This window comes from Agelaius phoeniceus, chromosome 3 (assembly GCF_051311805.1).
Source record: "Agelaius phoeniceus isolate bAgePho1 chromosome 3, bAgePho1.hap1, whole genome shotgun sequence".
Lineage (NCBI taxonomy): Eukaryota > Metazoa > Chordata > Aves > Passeriformes > Icteridae > Agelaius > Agelaius phoeniceus.
This window is the reverse complement of record NC_135267.1, coordinates 80,047,383-80,067,844: the sequence shown is the minus strand read 5'-3', so window position 1 is coordinate 80,067,844 and position 20,462 is coordinate 80,047,383. Positions and strand designations below refer to the sequence as shown.

General features: G+C 39.6%; 1 protein-coding gene across 8 annotated transcripts in view; it reads left to right on the top strand.

Annotated features, from left to right (window-relative positions):
* LTBP1 (latent transforming growth factor beta binding protein 1) overlaps window positions 1–18,654 on the top strand; it is a 188,106-nt gene extending 169,452 nt beyond the window's left edge. For 7 of the 8 annotated variants that reach the window (XM_077175710.1, XM_077175707.1, XM_054628955.2 and 4 more), the window contains 5 exons: window positions 303–443; window positions 2,748–2,918; window positions 12,912–13,034; window positions 16,328–16,477; window positions 17,731–18,654. In XM_077175710.1, coding sequence (XP_077031825.1) covers window positions 303–443; window positions 2,748–2,918; window positions 12,912–13,034; window positions 16,328–16,477; window positions 17,731–17,900 — 755 coding nt within the window. In that variant the 3' untranslated portion in view covers window positions 17,901–18,654. The remainder of the gene's footprint in view (window positions 1–302; window positions 444–2,747; window positions 2,919–12,911; window positions 13,035–16,327; window positions 16,478–17,730) is intronic. The other variant, XM_077175708.1, reaches the window with a different exon arrangement.
* The last annotated feature ends 1,808 nt before the right edge of the window (window positions 18,655–20,462 follow it).

Below are 20,462 nucleotides of genomic sequence, written 5' to 3'. Positions count from 1 at the left end.
CAGCTATACTGAGTGCAGGGTATTCCTGGCACTGCAACCCCTACAACAAGCCTCTTTATCCTCCCAAGTACTTCTCTGTACTAGCTCCATAAGACTTAAGGATCAGAGGTCAGCATCCTTCAGATGTCTGTCCTTCTCCATGGGCACAGGCAGGATTTTTTTGCCAGCAATGGGTATTTGTGGTAATTTACAGAAGGCATGCAGGGAAGTCTGCTCCTAATATAGGAAAATAAAAACATAGATTAACACAATGCAAATACTTTGTGCTGGCTTTCCTTGATACATTTCCTTCCATTTTAAAGACACGGATGAATGTCAGGACCCAAACAGCTGTATTGATGGCCAGTGCATTAACACAGAAGGATCTTACAACTGTTTCTGTACACACCCAATGGTTTTGGACGCAACAGAAAAGCGATGCATCAGACCAGCAGATTCAAGTGGTATGATCCATTATACATATTACTGAAGTGAGTACACCTCTACGAGGTGGTGCTGACATGGCTACAGACCCAAAGTCTAAGCTTAGACTGGGTCATCCTTGGATGAGCCTGCTCTTCTGGAGGATTTTGGAAGGCAATGCTTGGACCGTCATCTGTTGATCCAGAAGGCACCGTGATGTAGGACTCCACAGTGCTCCACTTTGCCCATACAGACAGGACATTGCTGGAAGTATTGTGAGATTAGGCTCGGGCTGAGGAGTCTTCAGCCAGTTCAACAGCTCTGCGTCTGCCTTGTCCAGCCTTGTAGGTAATGAGGCACAGCCTGCTTGCTGTCTCAGTAAGGCTGGGGTTTGGCTGCAGGCTAAGTCTCGAGATTCAGTTCTACCAAAGTAAAATAAAAACAGGAATGACAGGATATAGGAGGAAATAGCTAAAATTGTATGTGTGCTTTCAATTGATTGACTTTGAAGGTACATTGAGCTCACAGTTTCAAGCTGTGGGCTTCAATGTCAGTGTCGAAGTAACATTTTTGTGTGTGCTTTTAATTCCAATAGACACTTATTTCAGAAAAAAAAAGTTAGATATTATGAGATTCTTGGAAACCTCTCAGAAATCCAGAGCATTATGCAGTCTGTACAGCTTTGTTTATGCCACTCATATTTTCGACAGAAGTGTTACAATGGGTTTGATTTAATGCTGGCACTGTATAGCCATAAATCCAGACCTCTGGTTCCTGCAACTTGCAGTGAATTTTCCTGAGATGCTTCTGTAAAAGGAAATGGGAATACAGACTGAATGCCTGCTTTAGTCACTCCAAATTGTAAGGCTAAGATTTTGAGGAGTAATGCGGTCGCCCTGTTGCGTGAAACTGTGAAAGAACCACAGCATTTCTATTGTTCAATCTTCAGTTTAACAAACCAAGAGCAGGATTGTCCTTTGGGTTCATCTAGGATGTGAAGAGAATGCAAGAGCCCAAAGGGTCTTCTGTCATGAGACATTCGGCTGACACAGCAGTGAACATCTCAGCCAGCACAGAGCACTCAAGCCTTGTGTCGCTACTGGCAATGTCCCCCTCACACACAAAGGGAGGGGGCAGGCTGGTTCTTTTGCTGCCAGCAGAATTTGGAGTCAGTTGCAGAGACCCACTGCTGCTTTTCACTGCATATTCTGGCAAGCTCTTAGTAGAATACGTATCTAAGCTGTGATCACCTTCATGCTTTCAGAACTCCGTTTTGCTCTTGAGTGAGGTTTCAGTTCTGTACTCAGCCATGCATAATGTAAAAATGTAGTAAATGGATATGCACAGACAAAACAGAACCTTGCTTTGTGACAACACTTATTTTTCACTCTGTGTTGGAACAAAATCAAAACCTTGCAGATGTCTTCACAAGACTATTGTGCTGAGGTTTTTACATTACAAGTGGAAGATTAAGTTTACAGTTCCTCTCCTTCTGATCAGCAGTGATCAGAACTTGCTGGGACTGGGAATGGTTTCTTCTGAGATCTGTGTCAAAACTATTATGCCTCTGAAATATTCCAGCCTTGACAAAAATACAGATTTTTGTTAATGTTCATAAGAATGTGACAGTAGTTCACAGCAGTGTTCTGTCTTTAACAATAGCTGTAAGTGGATGATTGGAGACCAGGAGGGCAGATAAACAATACTTCTCTTCACCCTCCCCAGCACTCTCTCAGCCTCCAGCTATTTTCAGCTCAGGGGATTTCCTGAGACTGATGTAGTTTGTCTGTTTAGTTAATGGGACTCTGTCTTCCAAGTATTTGTCCAGTCTCCCAGGGAGACCATGTAAAATTTTTGTTCAGCTCTGCCCTAGTTGTAAAAGTTCTTTCAGATGCATTGATTGCAATATAAGAAAAGCAAAATAACAACTTTTAAAGATCTATTGTGTGGATGGAGTTCCCCAAACATTCACCTCTCTCCCAATGCTGTTTTTTGTCAAGCTCTGTTAACTTCCATGGGAGCCGAGCTGAATCCCTGTTAAGTGTTCAGCAATGACTATGATTTAGAAAGATCTGGTTTTTGGATATCCAACACAATGTGCTTTTAAATTGGCCTAATGTGACAACTCAGGACATTTTAAGATTTTTCCAAAGCTGAACATTCAAGGGATGAGCTACCTCATGACCTTAAAAAAGCTTATGACTTCTAAGCTTAAATTTGTATTCAGCAAAGTCTGTAAAGCTGAGTTATTTTTCTTATTTAAATTTACAAATTTTATCATTATACCAGCAGCTTATTTAAATAACAGTGCTGTGACAATGACCTAATCCTGTCTTCTCCATCAGAACAAACTGAGGAAGCTGAGGTCTACCAGGACCTTTGCTGGCAGCACCTAAGTGACGATTTCGTCTGTAGTCGCCCGCTGGTTGGAAAGCAGACGACGTACACGGAGTGCTGCTGCCTGTACGGGGAGGCCTGGGGCATGCAGTGCGCCCTGTGTCCCATGAAGGAGTCAGGTAAGGAAACACACAGCACTGCTCCAACAGTGCTTGAAACACTCCATTGCTTTCATCCCTTGCATTTGTACCTGCACCAGTAACATGAAAAAGAACAAAAAACCCCTGGCCCCTCTAGTTAAGAGAAATGGGTTACCAATAAGGACTGAAGAATTTCCAGGAAATATAGTTTAATGTGGCATTCACATTCTCTGAAAAAATCCCTTTGCCCAGGATTTTTCTTCTGGGAAGCTGAGAGGCCTCGGGAAAAAGGAAAACAATTTTTATCTCATTTGCTTCTCCTGTGTTGTGCTCTTCTGGAATGTGTTTGGAGATTGTTTACCCACAGGTGATATTGTTTCATTGGATTCTGGTGTGAGTTGTTATGACTCATTGGCCAATTGGGGCCAAACCATGTCAAAACTCTGGAAAGATTTTTCCACGAGTCATGAATTTTCATTATTATCTTTTTAGCATTCAGTAAGTATCTTTTCTGTATTCTTTAGTATAGTATAGTATTTTTAATAAAATATAGTATAATAAAGTATTAAATCAGTCTTCTGAGAACATGGAGTCAGATGCATCATTCCTGCCTTCATCGGGACATCCCGGCAAATACAATCGTTTAGTGTTAAAAAGAAAGCTGGCTGTTGTGTTTTTAAAAGACTGTATTTTGTTTGCGTGTTTGGAAATCAGGTACTCTTCTGTGATATTTCAGGTAGAAGGTGTTACTTGTGGTGACTACAAAAGCTGAATGGATACAGAGAGACATGTCTTTGACACACGGATTTATTTCTGGGTTCTGGAGAAGGGGCTAGTGGAAGCAGCATAGGTAGATGTCAGGCTTTGCCTGAGACACATCAGCCCTGGTTACACAGTCTGGTGGCATGATACAAACTTCTTACCCACCCCCCACCCGGTATAAACTGTTCCAAGGCCTAGTTTGGATGCAGCTTTCTTACTATAAATGTGTCTTTCAGTGACATATCTTTCCATGTAGGAATACCAACCTGCACTGGTAAAGCATTTTATTATGAACATTCCTGGATTTTCACTTGGGCCTTTGTTACTCTAATGGTAAATGTTGTGGCTAAAGCAATACATGTTTTACTTGTAGGAAAAACCCAGGAATTGAAAAACTACGTAGAGAGGCTCAGTGAAGCATTAATATGGCTGTTTCTGTCTGCTTGGGTTGTATGCTTTTATAATTTACTTGCAAGGTCCCTGAACCTGTTCTTAGATATCTTTACTTGTTTGAGTTTGCTTTGGAAATGCAGCAACTGAAAAAAAAGCATCTGATTTTGATGATGTTGGCTGGAGTAACTGCTGGCTGATGCTTACCCCAGGAAGAGACTGAAGAAGAAAAACATGGACATGACAGCAACTTGATTTATAAGATTTGGAAATCTTTGGAATGTCTTTGTCAGAACAAATCTTACATGAGGACATCAAATTACTATACCTGCTAGAATAACAAATGCAGTGGAAAGAAATGTAATGTTGCCCTGTATTTGAAAGACAAATACAGGGCAACAGCTAATAGCAGGAATCGTTACTATGGCCTGGAACTCCTCAAGTGGAAAGATTGAGCAGATTAGAGGAGTTTTTCTTCTTACAAAGTTCATCACATGGTGAAAGTGTCCCATCTGTGTCATGCAATCCTGAAGGAGCAAAGAAAAGCTGTTCCTGTTAGAGAGAGTTAAATTAGGTATAAGATTTACTTCTGGAGATTTCTAGCTAGTTGCATTTAAAGCAGGATAAATCTGAAGAAAAAAAAAAAGAGATAAGGACCACCAACATGGTCAGGCAAAGAGAACCTGCCTCACAAGGGAAGATGAAAAATTTCAAACATAGCTGCAGAACAAAGACTGCAAATTCTATGACTCTCCTCTAGAGCACAATCATGGAGGATTCCCAGAAGCTTTTAATTTAAACAAAAGCGCAGGAAAAAAATTGGAACTATTTCAGTCTGAAAATACTAGATGTATTTTGATCATTAGGAACACAGGATTTTGGATTCTGTGCCAACAGTGGGGTATAAATCCCCAATAGCTCTATGAAGGAAATTGAGAAATTCATTTTAAAAATTACATGGAGGTTCCCAATGGATAACATCCTAAACGTCAGTTGGATGATCCTTAGTCAAAGCTGAAGAACATTATGCTGGATAATAAAATCTTTCTCCCTCCGGACGCAAGATAACTTTTATGTGGTTTCATTTGCATTGAGAAGTATCTGCTTTAACTGAAACTGAGGCATACCCTTTGATCCCAAATACTTTAAATTATCCCTATAGATTGGAACATAGCTAAAAAAAAAAGCATAGTTAATGTTTATTATGTCAGAACAAACATGCAAGCTCTCATATTTTTAGTGGATATGGTATGTGCTCATTTGTCCTCACACACATGTGCACTCACCCACACAGAAACCTGGAAGCCTTTCTCTGTGTTCGGGAACATTTACCAAGAAAAATTTGAAGCTGACTGAACTGAATAAATGATTCATTTGACATGTCTTCAGTCTGTAGCCCTTACAGTGATATCATTGGCTCAGGAGAGTGCTTTCACACCTCCAGGCCATCAGGTCACAGGTTCAGGTCCTGGCTGGGGAACCTGGAATTTCTCCATTTTTAAATACTTAGGTATTGTGTTGGCTGGGTTTACTACTGAAGGTGTTTGCTTCTTTCCCCACTTAGGGGCATTCTGAAGATTTTTAACACATGTTAAAGCAGACGTGCCGATGTGAAAAGCATTATTACCACAAGACTTCCACCATGAAAGGAGTTGGATCATAGTACAGATCTGTGGTTTCCTTTCACCTTGTTTATAGTCCCATTGTATTTGAAGATCTAGTCACCACCCTTAGAAAGAAGGAAATACAGGCCTATCACCATAAGTGATACTTTTGCAAGTCCCTTCTAAAGATATTAATGCTTTATTAAAAAATAACCTCTAGCTTTTGTAACCCAGCTTGTCTTTAAAGTGCTTCCATTTTTTCATGACAAGATTTAAATATGCTGTTTGAGTAGGATCCAGCATAAAACCAGTGAGAAGATAGAGCACTCTTCTAAGAATTTATCCATATTAAGCAAAAAGAAATACAATCTTATATGAGCCTGAAAACAGAACTTACATGGTTGCTACTGTTTCTAAAAGCTAATAAGCAGTGCTTAATTAAACAAATTCCACTCCAAACATTCAGAGACTGAGACAAAAATAAGTAGCATTTTTTGATATTGCAACAAATATCAACAGCAACATCTTAACAACAGTAAGACTGGTAAGTATTTCGGTGACAACATTGAGAACAAACTCAAATTATTGGTTCAAAGTCCTGATCAAAATACTGCAAACATGAGCTGTAGTGCTGTGGTTGAGTACATCTGACTTGTGCAAACAGGAGAAGTAAAGAAGTTGTTTTCAATTACATTCAATTATCTTGTAATTAATTATTTCAATTATCTTAGTATATCGTCGTTGAGGATAAAGACTTTCACAAATTTCATCAATACCAAAATGTTGACTACTGAAATGTATTCTCTCTGAGCTCACAGTGCCATTAGTCTTGTGTTTGCCCAAAGAACAGTAATAGAAGTTTTGTAGTTATTCTTAAAGCACTTCTGTATTATTTTAGGTTTGTCATTGGCAATCTGTAGAAATTGACCAGTTGACAAAAATTAGAAAATTGGATACTTTTTGGTTTAGAAAACAACAGCAAATCATCCTTTCTTCATTGCACCCACATAAAAAAATACATGTTGGATGCCTGGCCTTTGGAAATTCTGCGTCCTTGGTCAATTTACTGTTAGTGCCTACCAGCCCAATTTTCTCCATCCAGAGTCCATGGTCTAGTAACTGCTAGCAGGACAGGCACCAACAGGTTTAGCAGCTGGGGCAAAGCCTCCATGCCAGACAACAGAGCAACTGGCCCAGACTGAAAAAATCTGAAATCTAAAATAAAGCCATATACACCTCAAGTTAACTTGATTTTGTAGGACCTGAACTGTAAATGTTCTGAGACTCCAGAAATTCCTGTGAGACCCTTAGAGGACTGGGATGGATTTTAGGCAAGGTATATGGTTACAGGAAACTTGAAGAGAGGAGATAGAACTATCATCTAGAAAATGTTGAGTGATGTGGTGTGCTGGGGTCAGCATTTAATTTACAGAGACAGCCTATTTTTGTTTTTGCAAAATGATAGTTTTGAGGCTATTGCAGTGCAGTACCACCTCTGCTTCAATAACACCTGAAGTTGCTGTAAGGTGGTATTAGGAGCCCCTGAACCAAAGAGATGTCAGTCAGTTAAGGAGGTAATTTCTTTTCTGTGGCTGTAGCCTGGAGAAGCTTTCATACACTAAACCAGGGTGAGGTAGGTCTGGGACTCAGCAGCTTTAGGAGATGTTTTAATAACTATTGAGAGTGGGGGTACATTACTACATCTGTAACTTAGACTTTTTTGTTGGTTTGAGTACTAAGATAATGTCATGAACACATTCTAAAGCACCTGGAAGAGGCACCAGCATTCTGTTTATCAGCCTGCTTATTTGTGTATCCTTAGAAATAATTTTTCTACTGTTTAAGCTTTGAATTCTATTACTTTGTGGGGTTTTATGGACCCACTTTATGCTTAGAAGATCTGCAGAAAAGACAATGGTAGATCTCCAGTCAGTAGACGTTTCAGATATTCTGTGGGATTAGAAATCACATAAAGAACTGCAGTTCATACTGTATTTGAAGTTTCTCTTTATCTCCACCTTACCATTTGCAAAGCCCATGCTGGGAGAACACTGAGAGTAGTGGGTAATGTGGATCACCTGGGCTGTTGTATAATGTAGGATTTCTCTTGGACAATTTCCTATTGTGGTTTTTATACAGAAACCCACATCAGTGCTGCCATTTTTTCCTTCCATCAGGAAAGATAAATCAGCACCCTGAGCAATATATTCCCCTGATCTGTTCTAGACATGTGCTTTACAATGGGATGCTGTCCTAGAAGTGTTTCTCTCTTTCCATGGATTAAAATGGACAATGAACAGCTAATTCAGATGCAGATCCTCAGAGATGCCTACATGGAGTTGAATTCTGCCCATTTCTGGCAGAACAGATTGTTTGGATTGCGTTTTTGTTGCAAAGGAACTCTGTGTATCCTTTGTAAACATTGAGTAAGTTCTGGGCTGAGCTTCCATATTATGAGAACATAGTGTTCCCTTTAAGTTCTGGCTAGTGTCACTCATGAAGATCTGGAAGTACAGGGAAAGCCAATGTGTATAAAGGATGAGTTTTCATCTCTCCTCTTTTGGGATGGTAAAGATTAGCAGAGAGGCACTGGATTCATTTCTGTAGATCATTGCTCATCTTTCCATTTAGGATGGCATTGTGGCTCCTTCCTTTGTGGTAAGGAATCTGGTCAAATGGATTCTGTCCTCTGGGCTTAAAATATTGCAGTGATTGGGTCTTGAATATTCAAATTCTTGTGTTTGGTTGTGCAGATTTTTGGCTGATTTAATTTCTGTTGATGAAGAGTTTCAGTGCTTTTTCTGAAGGTTAGGAGAGACATGCAGAGTAGCTTTGGCTAAAGGTTCTTTCTCATGGAACCTCACATTCCAAGTGTTCATGGAAATCAGCAAGGAGTCAGAAAGCCATGTGCAAAGTTGTGTCAGAAACAACCTGACTTTTACTACAACTTCTAACTATCTACTTGGAGCAAAAGGAATGACAAGATCATTTTAGGAAACTTAAAAAGCATTAGTAGTGGAACAAAAGGTCACCACCAAGAGGTTTTGAGACAATCAATTTGGTAATTACTTCAGCTTAGCAAGAGCTTTACATCCACTGTGAATCTTTTTCAGGTATTTCATTTAGAGTGTGTTCATGAGAGGATATAAACATCCTTCTTAACTAATAAAAATAACCTTAAAGACTGACACCCTTAACTTTTTCTTGTGCTGTAGAATAGATATCAATGCTGTCCACTGCAAACCTTAGCATCTATCCATGGGCAGCATCAACGAAGTTTTCAAAATTGTCAAATAGCAAATCTAAATATAGAGCAGAAATACCATTAGCTTTAGTTTTCATATGATGCAGTGTCCTGAGACAGCATAAACTTAACCAGTTTAGAGTGATGTCCAGAACCTTTGCTGAAACTGTTACGTTCTTAAATAATTTGAAGGATCTGGTTTGGTTTCTTAGTCTTGGCTTCTTCTGTGTGTGTGATGGTGACAATTCTGAGGAGCTGGAACAGAAATAAAGCTTTCTTTATGGGCAGGAGCTGGACTGGCTGTGGAGTAGTTGTTTCATGGTTGTGTCAGGAAAAGCTTTTTATATAGTATTTTGCTTTAAATACATGAAATATGGAATAATGTTTCTGACATTAGGAATTTTAGGCCTCTGGGTACAAGTAAGACTCACAAGAGCTTGCTCAGTTACAACTCTATATGCAAATTAGATGCACATCTGCACAGCTGCCTTTCTGCTAATAAGAACCTAAAAGCCAGTTGGTCCATACAATTTATATTGTGTCATCTCTGTCAGCCAAGCTTTCATCACCAATTACAGCTGACATCTGTACCAGTACACATGTGTGTGTCTAGATGTAATCCCCTAACACTTGTTTAATAGGCAATACTTCTGACTTGAAAAAAATCCTTTACATTTTTGGAAGCATACATCAGCTTCCTTTGATAATAGACACCCTAAGTTATACAACAAGCTGTCTCTATGCTTCATTTGCAAGTTATGAGAAAAACTTAGAAACACATGGACCAATGTAGACTAAGCTATATTAAAAACAAAGGGGTTTTTTTTCTCTTGAACTGTAGTTATATTGTCCCTGATCACAGCCAAGAGATGAGTGTACAGAAAAAATCTATATAAAAAAGATTTCTTCATTCATTGTGAATTATAGAGTATTTTCTTTCAACTTTACTTGAAAGATTCATTTCAAAGTGAGCGATAATTTCTGTGACAACTAAAATGCTTCTGTCATTCATGGATAGTTACATGTTCTGTCTTGGTCTCTGCCCCCTCACCACCTTCTTGATCTCAGTCTCCTGTCAGTCATTTCCCTAGGGCAATGTCATGCTCTTCTTCCATTTGAATACTTGCCTGCAAGTTTCTGTGCACCAGTCATGCTTTCACGCACAAATCTTACAGCACTCCGTTCATGTAGTTCCCTCCCCTGGGAAACTGTGACCAGCATACATCACAGTGACCCCAAATACATTATTTTTAATTTGAACTCTAAGAACATAGCATAACAAGGGGAAAAGTTTAAAACAACAGAAAGTGTCATTGCTGTAACTTGTTCTATCCTCCACAGGGGCACTCTGATGGGTTCATTTCTGTCAGGGATCCAAGTCTCAAGTCTACCTTATTTCAAAACACCAGTTCTCATGACCTTTCCAGAATGTGGCCCCCCGTATACCTTTCAGTCTTTGAACTCTCCTCTCTGCACACCCTTTTTTCCCCCTGGGGAAAAAAAAAAGGGAAAAAAAAAAGAAACAAAGAAAAAAAAAAAAAAGACAAGCTGAGAAAGGTGAAATAGATAACTTACCATTGTTATTGGTCCTGAATTTCTACTGGTTTCTTAGGTGAGTTGCTATTTCTCCCTCTGGATTTATTGCCCGAGCACCTAGTGAATGAATCAACACAATTTAAAAGACAAGAGATTTAGTCTATACTACTTGGACAGCTAAACAGAACATACAGTATTAAGAGAGTATTACAGGTATAAGACCTAAAAATGCAGACATTCAGAACTTGATTTTTGAGGGACCAGTGGGGCAGGAAAAAAGTTTCTGTTGTCAACATTTCTTAATTCTTCCTTAGATGTTGAACAACTTTGCATTGGCAGACATGCAATATAAAATAGTCTTGCACAATCATCAAACTACACAACTCTCATGTACATGAGAGCTCCAGCTGTATGGATTTTCAAAAGTTCCAACTGCTTTCTTCAGAACTAAAACATTGTTTATAACTACCAGTATCACTAATGGCAAAATTAGCCCTGAGTAATCTGGGAAGCCAGTATACAGGTTCTGCTCAGCCCTTCCCATCAGGTCACATTTATGTGGAAGAGGCAGTGATCCCTAAGAGCTGCTTGTCTTGTCCCTTTGCCTCTCACTGACTTTTTTATGTGGTGGTTTCCTCCGCACAAGCCAGATGAATTAGTATTTTGTGGTAGAACACAGATTTCCTTTGCCAAGAACATTTGTGGGCATCTGTGAGAAAGTGCTTTTACTATTCTGCATAGCTTTCCTGTGTGTCCATTCCATATGAATGAAGGGATCATTCTGAGATGATAACTTGTCCCCATGCAGGAAGGTTAATCTGGGGTTAGATGTGGGGATGGAAGAATGGGGTGTTTCTGGTCCTATGACAACTCTTAAAACTGTGCTCATTATCACAGTATCTCAGTGGGAAGCTGTGCAGTCAGGGATGTAAGTAACCTTTGCTATATGTTGTTTATTTTGCCATGCTGGCTTTGTTTCCAGTGCCCTGGGATGTTGCTCTTGGGCAGTGTACTTTGTTCTCTGGGAGAGAAAAGTGGTGTTTGGATATTATTACTGTATATAAATATATTCTGGAGGACATACCTCAAAGGAAACCACTTTGCTCTTGCAGCAAATGTGGTGGGATTTACAATGATTTTTCAGTTCTCTGGGGAGTTCATGCTGCAGACTTGGACTGCCAGCCATGGCAGCTCTGGGTGTGCACAGACAAGCTTTGCCTGTACTGCTCTGTCTTGTGCTCTCAAAGGGCCAAGTTGTTGACCACAGAATTCAAACAGACTATTTGAACACTTTGGTGTTTTCAGTACAAAATAAAATCGTTCCAGGTGGAGGAGATACTACCTGTAAAAATAAAATTACAGTGCTGGACAGCAAGTAGGGCTCTGCTCTGTACTGTCTAGAGGCAGTCTGGACTTATCCAACTATTTGCTGTCTGGGACAGTTCTACACAGCGTGAGGTTTCTGGCTCTGCAACCATCTGCAATTCTTGGATTCTGTATCTGCTTAGGGCTTTTTTTCCTCCCTCTCTTTTGGTGGTTTTTCTTTCCCGTCCTTTCTCTGCCTGATTCTCAGAACACCAGGCAATCTTCACAGAACCAGAAGCTGAATAGACTGTAGCAACAGTAAGGGAGCACCTGGGTTGCTCTATTTGAACAATATTTCTGTTTTCAAATGAATTCCATTGTTTGTCTTTTAGTAAAGGGTAGTAGAAACAGAGTTGACACAATTTTTATTTGATTTATAAGAGTCAAACTCTGCTGAAGCATTTCAAACATGGACTCTGACACCTAAAATGAAAAGTTGCTTTGGTCTTAACTTGTGTTGCTCAGCTTTTAGAGACAGGCACAAAATCAGATGTAACTCTTTCTCCTGTGTGTTTCCCCGTGCTCTGAGCTTCATAGCCAAGGAGACTTTGAACAGCACTTACACTTTTAATCCTGTGGGTTTAAGATACAGTTTGTAGATAAGTGTGGGCTATTCTAGAAATATTTTCACTCTGATTTCTGCAGCTTGGCTGATAGTGCCAGAAGTATTGGCTGTACCTGCCCCAGTTTACTTCCCTTGGGGAGGCTTCTGCTAGCAGCCATGATGGTCTGGGATAGCCTTTGTTCCACAGAACGAGGAGTATAAACAGAGATAGCCCTGGAGAGAAGTGCATCAGCAGTGGGATACACAGCATCCCTCAGCTCTTGCTTCTCATGCAGAGCAGAAGAACCTGACCTATAACTTTTTGTACAGTTATTGACTCAAATCTATCCCTAGTGTTATCCCTATTATGACTTAATAGTATATATTTGGCTCATTAACATGTTAATGACATCCTTCTTGAAGAGAGAATGCTTGCTGGAAATTTTCTTTTCTGCAGATTTATGGCGTTTCTAGGAAGAAAAGTTTATTTCCAGCAAACATGAACCACAGCTCACTGGGACTAATGTAATGCAGCCTGTGTTACAAGTGTGTTTACTTTTGTATCTTATTTTCTTTCCCCCCCTCAGAGGATTACGCCCAGCTGTGCAACATTCCCGTTCCAGGATCTCGCCGGCCATATGGACAGGATGCTCTGGTTGACTTTGAGGAGCACTACACTCCAGAAACCAATCCATACTTTGTTGAAGACCGTAAGCAAGAGTCTCTGTTATGTAAAAGACTCGAAATGAGATTTTTACTTCAGGTTTTTTTTCCCTGTAGCCAGTTTCATTCTTCTCTTTGCTTCTGGGTAGTGTGGCCTATTTATGCTTTAGTTATTCCTAGGACACTAGCTTTCAGTCAGGTGTTCCAGTTCAAGAGCCAGGTTTGTAGGAGAGTCCAGTTGGGCTCAGGGTACAATTCATTTTTAATCTAGTGAAACAGTTTGTGCCAAGTGTACTAAATTTGTGTTTACCAACAGTTTTACAGCTCAAGGTCAAAAGGCTTGCCAATTTTCCTTCTCACAAATTGATTTTCCTTTGGAGCATGGGACAGATTTCTCCAGAGTGTGTTAAATTTAGAAGAAAAAAAAAAAAAACTCTTCATCTTTCCATGATTTCCCAGCAGAACTTGTATGGGTGAAATGAGAGCATGCAAGTCATTCTTGCTCAACAGAGAACATGTACAGCACAGTGTGATCAGAGAATACCCACATGTATGGACTTGAGGCTGGATGCTCTGGCCTGCCAAGCAGGGTGTGAGGGATTGCACACAGCATCTTGCTTGTACCGGAGGAATATCAGGGCTCTTTATGTTGGGTCAGGCCCAGCTCACTTTTAACATTTGTATGAGATAAATGCTTACAGATTTCAGCATCTTCCTCAAAATCAGGCAGTCCTGTACAGGTCCAGACACAGTTTTTATTATTTATTTCAACACAGTTTTAGAGAAGAAAAGTGGAAGTATCAGAAGGAGCTGGTAATTTCTCATGCTTTACCATATGTATGGCCTGCAAGTTGCCACTCTGTTCTTCCCCAGTCAGTGTTACTGAATGTTGATGTGTAACTGAAATGTCACACAGCTGAAAACTACTGATTACACCATGAAAACCCAGAACAATGACTGGCTAAGCAATGTTAATGTACTGTTAATCTGGAAAGAAGCATTTCACAAGGTATAAACAAGGTATAAAATTTAGTGGTAAATAAATATGATAAATTGTGGAAAGTTTTGAATCCACAGCTGAGACCATGGAATGGCTGCAGTGGGAAGGGACCTTAAAGATCACCTAGTTCCAACCTCTTAGGGACAGAGGCTTGAGAGCTCATGGCTCTTTCTCCCATCCTATCACTGAACCAGATGGGGCATCAGAGACTTCAGGATCACAATCCTGCTGCAGGCAGTGTGAGGAATGCAATACATCCCATCCCATGGCAGGGCCATGTACTTCAGTGCAGTATTTGTCATTGTGCAATCAGTTTCTACAGAAGCAAATACATACCTCAGAATTACAATACAGGTCCTATTGAGCTGTTTTGAACTAGAGTATATTTTGTGAAGTAGAACTTGCTGTGAATGATACATATTTTAGTTTTAGCTAGTTAAAATTACAACATACTGAATTCATGACAGAGAGAGAGGGAGAGAAAAAATATATATATGTGTGTACATAAGTTTATGCACATGCCTATCTGCCTACATATAAGCTACATTTCTAATAAATTATGAGGGGCTTTTTAATTTAAAAAATACCTGTGTATTTGGGAGGACACCTTTGCCTTTCTTGGCACTGTTTTCTAAATTAGAAAAGGTTTTTACTTTAAAGGTCTCTCCTGAGCTCTCTACAAGCTCTGCCAGAGAACTCCAGCAAGTAATGAAACTTGGTTACCTACATCATGACAATGCTCAATATCCTCAATACTATTGCACTGAGAAGTGATTTACAAGGCTCATGAAAAAGACCTCAATGTTTCCCATGTAATGTGCACTTGTATTATATATGTTCTTGAGATGTGACATCTGTCAGCAAGTACTTTCTTCACATTATGTGTTCAGTGTCTTCAGAATCCACTCAGCCTATTACTGACCAGCTTGATCCTTACTCAGAAGCCCACTATGCTAGAAAATCCAGGATAGGAACAGTACTTGTAGTCAAGAGAGGTGGAGTGGAAATGGCAGTATGGAAGTTAAATGGAAGAAGGTATGGAAAGGGCAGAATAGGAAAGGAAAAAACAGGTCAGTAGAAAAGAGGGCCTCAAGGAACAAGAGAGGATGGAGTAAATAAGAAAACACAAGAGAAAAAACATAAGGAAGGGAGAAATTCATATTCCAAGGTAGCTTAGCAAATACTGTATCACAGCTGTTGCAATATGAATCAGTAAACAGTTTTTCAATAAGTTGCTGGCTTGTTGGAGGAGCCACTACCTGTTACAGGACAGATGGGGAGATATATCCTACTCTATTCCACTCCAGCTCCAATTTCCCCTCTCTACTCATTGTGCTGTTAAACTTATGACTCAAACATTCTCAGCTTTTTCCACAGAAGTCTGTTTGATGTGATGGGCTGCCATCTGCAGTCCTGTTACATCACTGCTCCATGAGCAGAAAGCTAGTGAAAAAAATCTTAGGACTTAGAGGAACAGTTCAGTCCTAGAGACAATCTCTGAACATTTAAAAATATAAAATAATTTTGTAAGTATAAATTCTTCCTTATATATAAAAGCATAACTGTCACAAAAGCCCTAAGGCAGGGAGCACAAAAAGCATTATACAAACCACTGAATACAAAGACAACTCTTTGTATAAGAGGTGAAAAAAAAAAAGCTCAACTCTTTGAGCTTTGACTGCTCACCATCTAGAATTATGACAAGGAGGAATTGGTAGATTATAGGTATTTGTACTGGCACCAGTCACTGAAGCACAAGCCAAAGGGCTGTTAACAAAAAACCACAACAGGAAAGCAGTCTCTGATTTCTTCTTATTTTCCTTATGGCAGCTGGGATTGATTTTTTTTTAATATGTTTTCTTCTGGATAAATTATAGTGCATCTCTTACCCCTCTACACACACACACCTTATTTTTCTACAATCCTGTTTTAAGAAACTTTCCCAAATTGCGTGACCATTTGTTTCCTTAAAGGCTGATAAACAAAGCAATTGAAATAAAAGGTGCTATTTAGAAAACACTAACTTACCCTTTAAAAAATAAACAAAGAAATTATGGAGTTTCCATTCTACAAAAAAAAAAAAATCACAGATTTTTAACACAAAATAGAACTTAAGAGTTAACCAAGTTATTCAGTTTCCATCTTGAAACATATCACAGCACTTTTCTGGTACATTTAAAACTCCAGATGGTGCAGCTCTGCTAGAGCTGACCTATTTTCTGCAAAGTCAAGTCACATTCCAGTAAACTTCTGAGAGAATTTCAGTCTCCCACTATATATTTGGGTATACTGATTCAATATCTTTGTAACCTGCCTGTTTGCAATTATTTTTCCTCCCAGGTTTCCTGAACAGCTTTGAGGAGCTACAAGCAGAGGAATGTGGTATTCTGAATGGATGTGAAAATGGCCGATGTGTGAGAGTCCAGGAGGGCTACACCTGTGACTGTTTTGATGGTTATCACCTGGACATGGCCAAAATGACCTGTGTTGGTGAGGATAGCATATCACCTGTAATATCCCCTGTTATCTCCTGGTGGTCTGTCAGTTTACTTACTCCCTTCCCTTTAGGAGGCCTTGAACAAAGGATTTAAGGATGATCACCTGACTTGTATTAAAGATCCAAGCTTTGTTTTATTCACTGCAAAGGCTAGTAATTATTGTTACAAAAATGTCTTGGTGTTTCTCAGTGCATCTTGGTCATTACAGCTGTGTCCCGTTAAGAGAGTAGAAGCGAACAGATACACATTTTTGGAATTAAGCTTAAACTTATATCAAGACTTTAATGTACAGACCAAATTTTTTTCAAAGGCCTCAAGTAAGCTAGGAGGATGGAACTGGATCCAGAGCAGAAGAGTGATTTTAAGAGTGGATTTTTAGAGTGGATTCAGAGAGATTGCTTAAATATGCATATAACCAGCTGCTGAAGTTTGGCCCCTGATTTTCACAGGCTTCAACAGTCAACACACTCAACTATTTCTCTCACTCTCAGACTAGTAAATCTGCATGTTCACCAACCAAGACCATCTATATCTTCAATTAAAACAACTAAACATGGGAACACCAAATGTCAGTGAGAAGATGAAGCAAAACCACCCCTCGGTGTAGAAGCCCAGTACAAACAGTGTGATTATTTCAGTTTAAGGTCTGCACTAACCTTGTTTAGCATTTTGCTTTGTGACACACAGCTGAAATCTTCCAGCTCTATGAGGAGGAGCTGCCTATGAGCCTTGTAATCTTCAGGGTTTTATGACAAGCTGGCCTCCTTAGCAAGAAAAGCTGCTGTGTATGTCAGACCTAAGATGTGTGGTGTTGAGTGCAGGTGGCTTGTCCTCACAATGATTCAGTTGACAGCACCAGCAGCTCCTAAAGTATTCACCTGGTAAAGTACAGATGTTATGCTGAGAACTTCAAGATTCTTTCTCAAAAGTCACTTTTCAGTCATCAGATAAACACATGTAAGTGGTTACTTAATTTTGTTGTGCAGCTGGGCTGAATTTGGACTTGGTAATCTAACAGTTTAAGGCCCTTTAATACCCTATTGATTTCCTATGATAACTTCCACCTCTTCCCAATTCATCTTTTAGGGCTTTTGGCCCAGCCTAATTCCACCCAATCGGAACTGAAAATAAAGCTCCCAGGGCATTTGTGCAGATTGTTCTGGTCCTAACAATGCTGGAACTAAATGAGTATTAAGTACACACCAGACTCAAGCACATGTGTCTTTTGATGTCTCCTTTTTGCAGATGTGAATGAGTGCAATGAGCTGAACAACAGGATGTCCCTCTGCAAGAATGCCAAGTGCATCAACACAGAAGGGTCCTACAAGTGCTTGTGTCTCCCAGGGTATGTGCCTTCAGACAAGCCAAACTACTGCACACCACTGAACTCAGAACCAGAGAGTGAACTGGAGTAGAGGAAAATCTCCACATCCTAAGCCCATATACTCTGCACTGTATAAAGAAAAGGAAGAAAAGTATTTAACTTGAGGAGAGAAGGCGCCAGAGTAGCAAACAGAAGGGGAGAAAAGGGTTAAAATGTATCAAAGGTGAGACGTGATGGGTTGGTTGTTTATCAGCTTCACTGAAGTGACAGACCAAATGGACACATTGCTCTGTATGAAAGAAACAAGTATATAGTGTGTTCATAAAAAAAAAATCTTTGAAAATAATCAAAAACAGTGCTGTTATTTGAAACAGAAGAGCTTTGGTTTTATGTTTTTTTGTTTTGGATTTTTTTTACTATTGCTTGATTAATTTGGCATTTAAATAGTGATGGAAATATTTTATATTACTAAGTCATTTTTTTGATTGTTCATTTCCTTGCCTACTGTTTCTTTTCAGACCTTTTTTCTGATCAGTACAAATTCTATGATACAGATATTCTTAGTCCATTTTATAAGAACTGTTACACAGGGTGATGCTCCTCCTTCCCTGGAACATTGGTCAGTGACTTTTTTTTTAAATTTGGTAGTTGTCTGCCCTGTGGAGCAGGCACCATTTGTTTTCAAATGTTTATATACCTTGGCGAAAAGTCCTTATATTCATTTTGTATCCTCTATGGTTGTTACTGCACTTAAAGTCTTTAGAACCTTTCTTGCCAAGTTCAAAGCTGCTAGTGGACAACATTGGATTCCTTTTGTACATTAAACCAAAAGATTTTAGCTCACATCTCTATTGTAATGTGTAAATTGAACACAAGAGAGATCTTGTATGATTACCCTAACATATTAAAGCTGTATATTAAAACTCAATAAAATCACCTTTTTTTAGAAAAAAAAAAGTACTATTTACTAATTTTGGCTCCTTTCCTCCCCCCCCTTTTTTTTTTCTGTGTGTTTGTTTTACAAAAATCAGCCCTCAGGTGTTTACAAGAATCAGCCTTTCAGTACTAGATTTAATTTACATTAGAACAGTCTTAGGGAGTTGTCTGGCTGGTTTTTCCTTCTCATTCTGTTTTAACAAGACCAGAACTTGAATTAGTTAATGCCTGAAGTTAGGCTTCCAGGGGGAAGATTTCAAACACAGACCTACAGAAACTGTTTGACTTGGAAGCTGATTCACATGGAATTTTTTTTTTCTTTCCTGGTTTAGGCATGTTTCCCACTAAATCTGCAAATAACACTCTACAGTATGATGGCCTGGTTTTCAGAAATACTAAGGAGAAGGGGGAGAATTTCCTTTTCTTGATGAACTGTACCTTCCCATCAGCTCTTATTTTTCAGTGGAAGGAGAGAGAGATTAGGAGACTGACAGATGTTTCACTTTGACCTTCTCCAGAGTGAAAGAGTTTCTTTCAGAAATCCTGAAATAGGTCCTTTTCATATTTTTCAAATGAAATGTTTTGCTGTGTCTTCTAGACATGCCCTGCATTAAAAGGAGAAGGATAACTTGAGATTTTTAAAAGTGAGTCAATATTCAGGTCAGCCACAGAACCAAAAATATCATAAGCTCCATCCCTTTCAGTTCTGCATACTACAGTAGATCTTACTGAAGTCCATGTGACTGTACATGTGCACTATCATCTGTCCTTCCCAGGATGCTTCTCTCTGTCTGCTGGAACCTGACACTAGGACTAGTAGAGATACTGTCAAAATGCAGTAAAACATTCTCAATAAACTCTGGAAAGAGGGATCTTTAAGGAAGAGATACTTTCGAAGTGCCAAACTCTCTTTACTTTTCTAGAATTAGGCAGGGGAGGGTGGAGGGTCAGTTACTCTTCTAGTCAAAGAGGTGGATCACAAACACTAGAGCTGGTCTATAATTAGACTCACAAAAATAATTCTTGCTCACCTGCTGTGGTTAAGGAAGAAGGAAGGAAGGTCTAGTCTTTTTAGTGAATGCTGTAACTAAAGAGCTCTTAGTTGTCCTGCTTGAGGTTAATCCTCAATAAAGAGCAAGGGCACAGTTACAGCCTTCCACTGGGTTCAGGATAAGCTCTGGGCTGCTTTCAGCCACCATGAAAATTCATAGACAAGACAGTGCTCTCCTGACTCCCACCTCCTCCTGCTTCCATATCCAGCTGTGTTCATCTCTGTACGACAACCTGGGGCCCCAAGCCACCACTGCAGCTCTCACTCCAGGCTCAGATTTTCAGCATCCCAGTACTCCATCAGTCCATACACAGGTAGCACCCGTTTGCAGGTGTGAGTGCCAGGACAGGCTGACAGATGCAGATGCATTGGCACAACTGCTGCCAAACGAAATGTTGTCCATGCTCTCAGCAGGGAGGATTAGTTGGCTTATTTGTCTCTAGCTGTTCATCAAAGTTCACAGACATCAGGTTGTGCTGGCCTTTTGCTCTAGTTTGCCTTATAGACATGGCTGAAATTGATCACAACATTGAAAGCTACCAGTAGGTTCAGAGTGATGGCTTGTGCTAGCTCTGGTTCCATGGAAAACAAATTCCCCAGCAAACCTAAACTATCTCTTTGCCTATCAGTTTCTATTGGCAGCAGTTCTCAAAAAACATTTTGGTT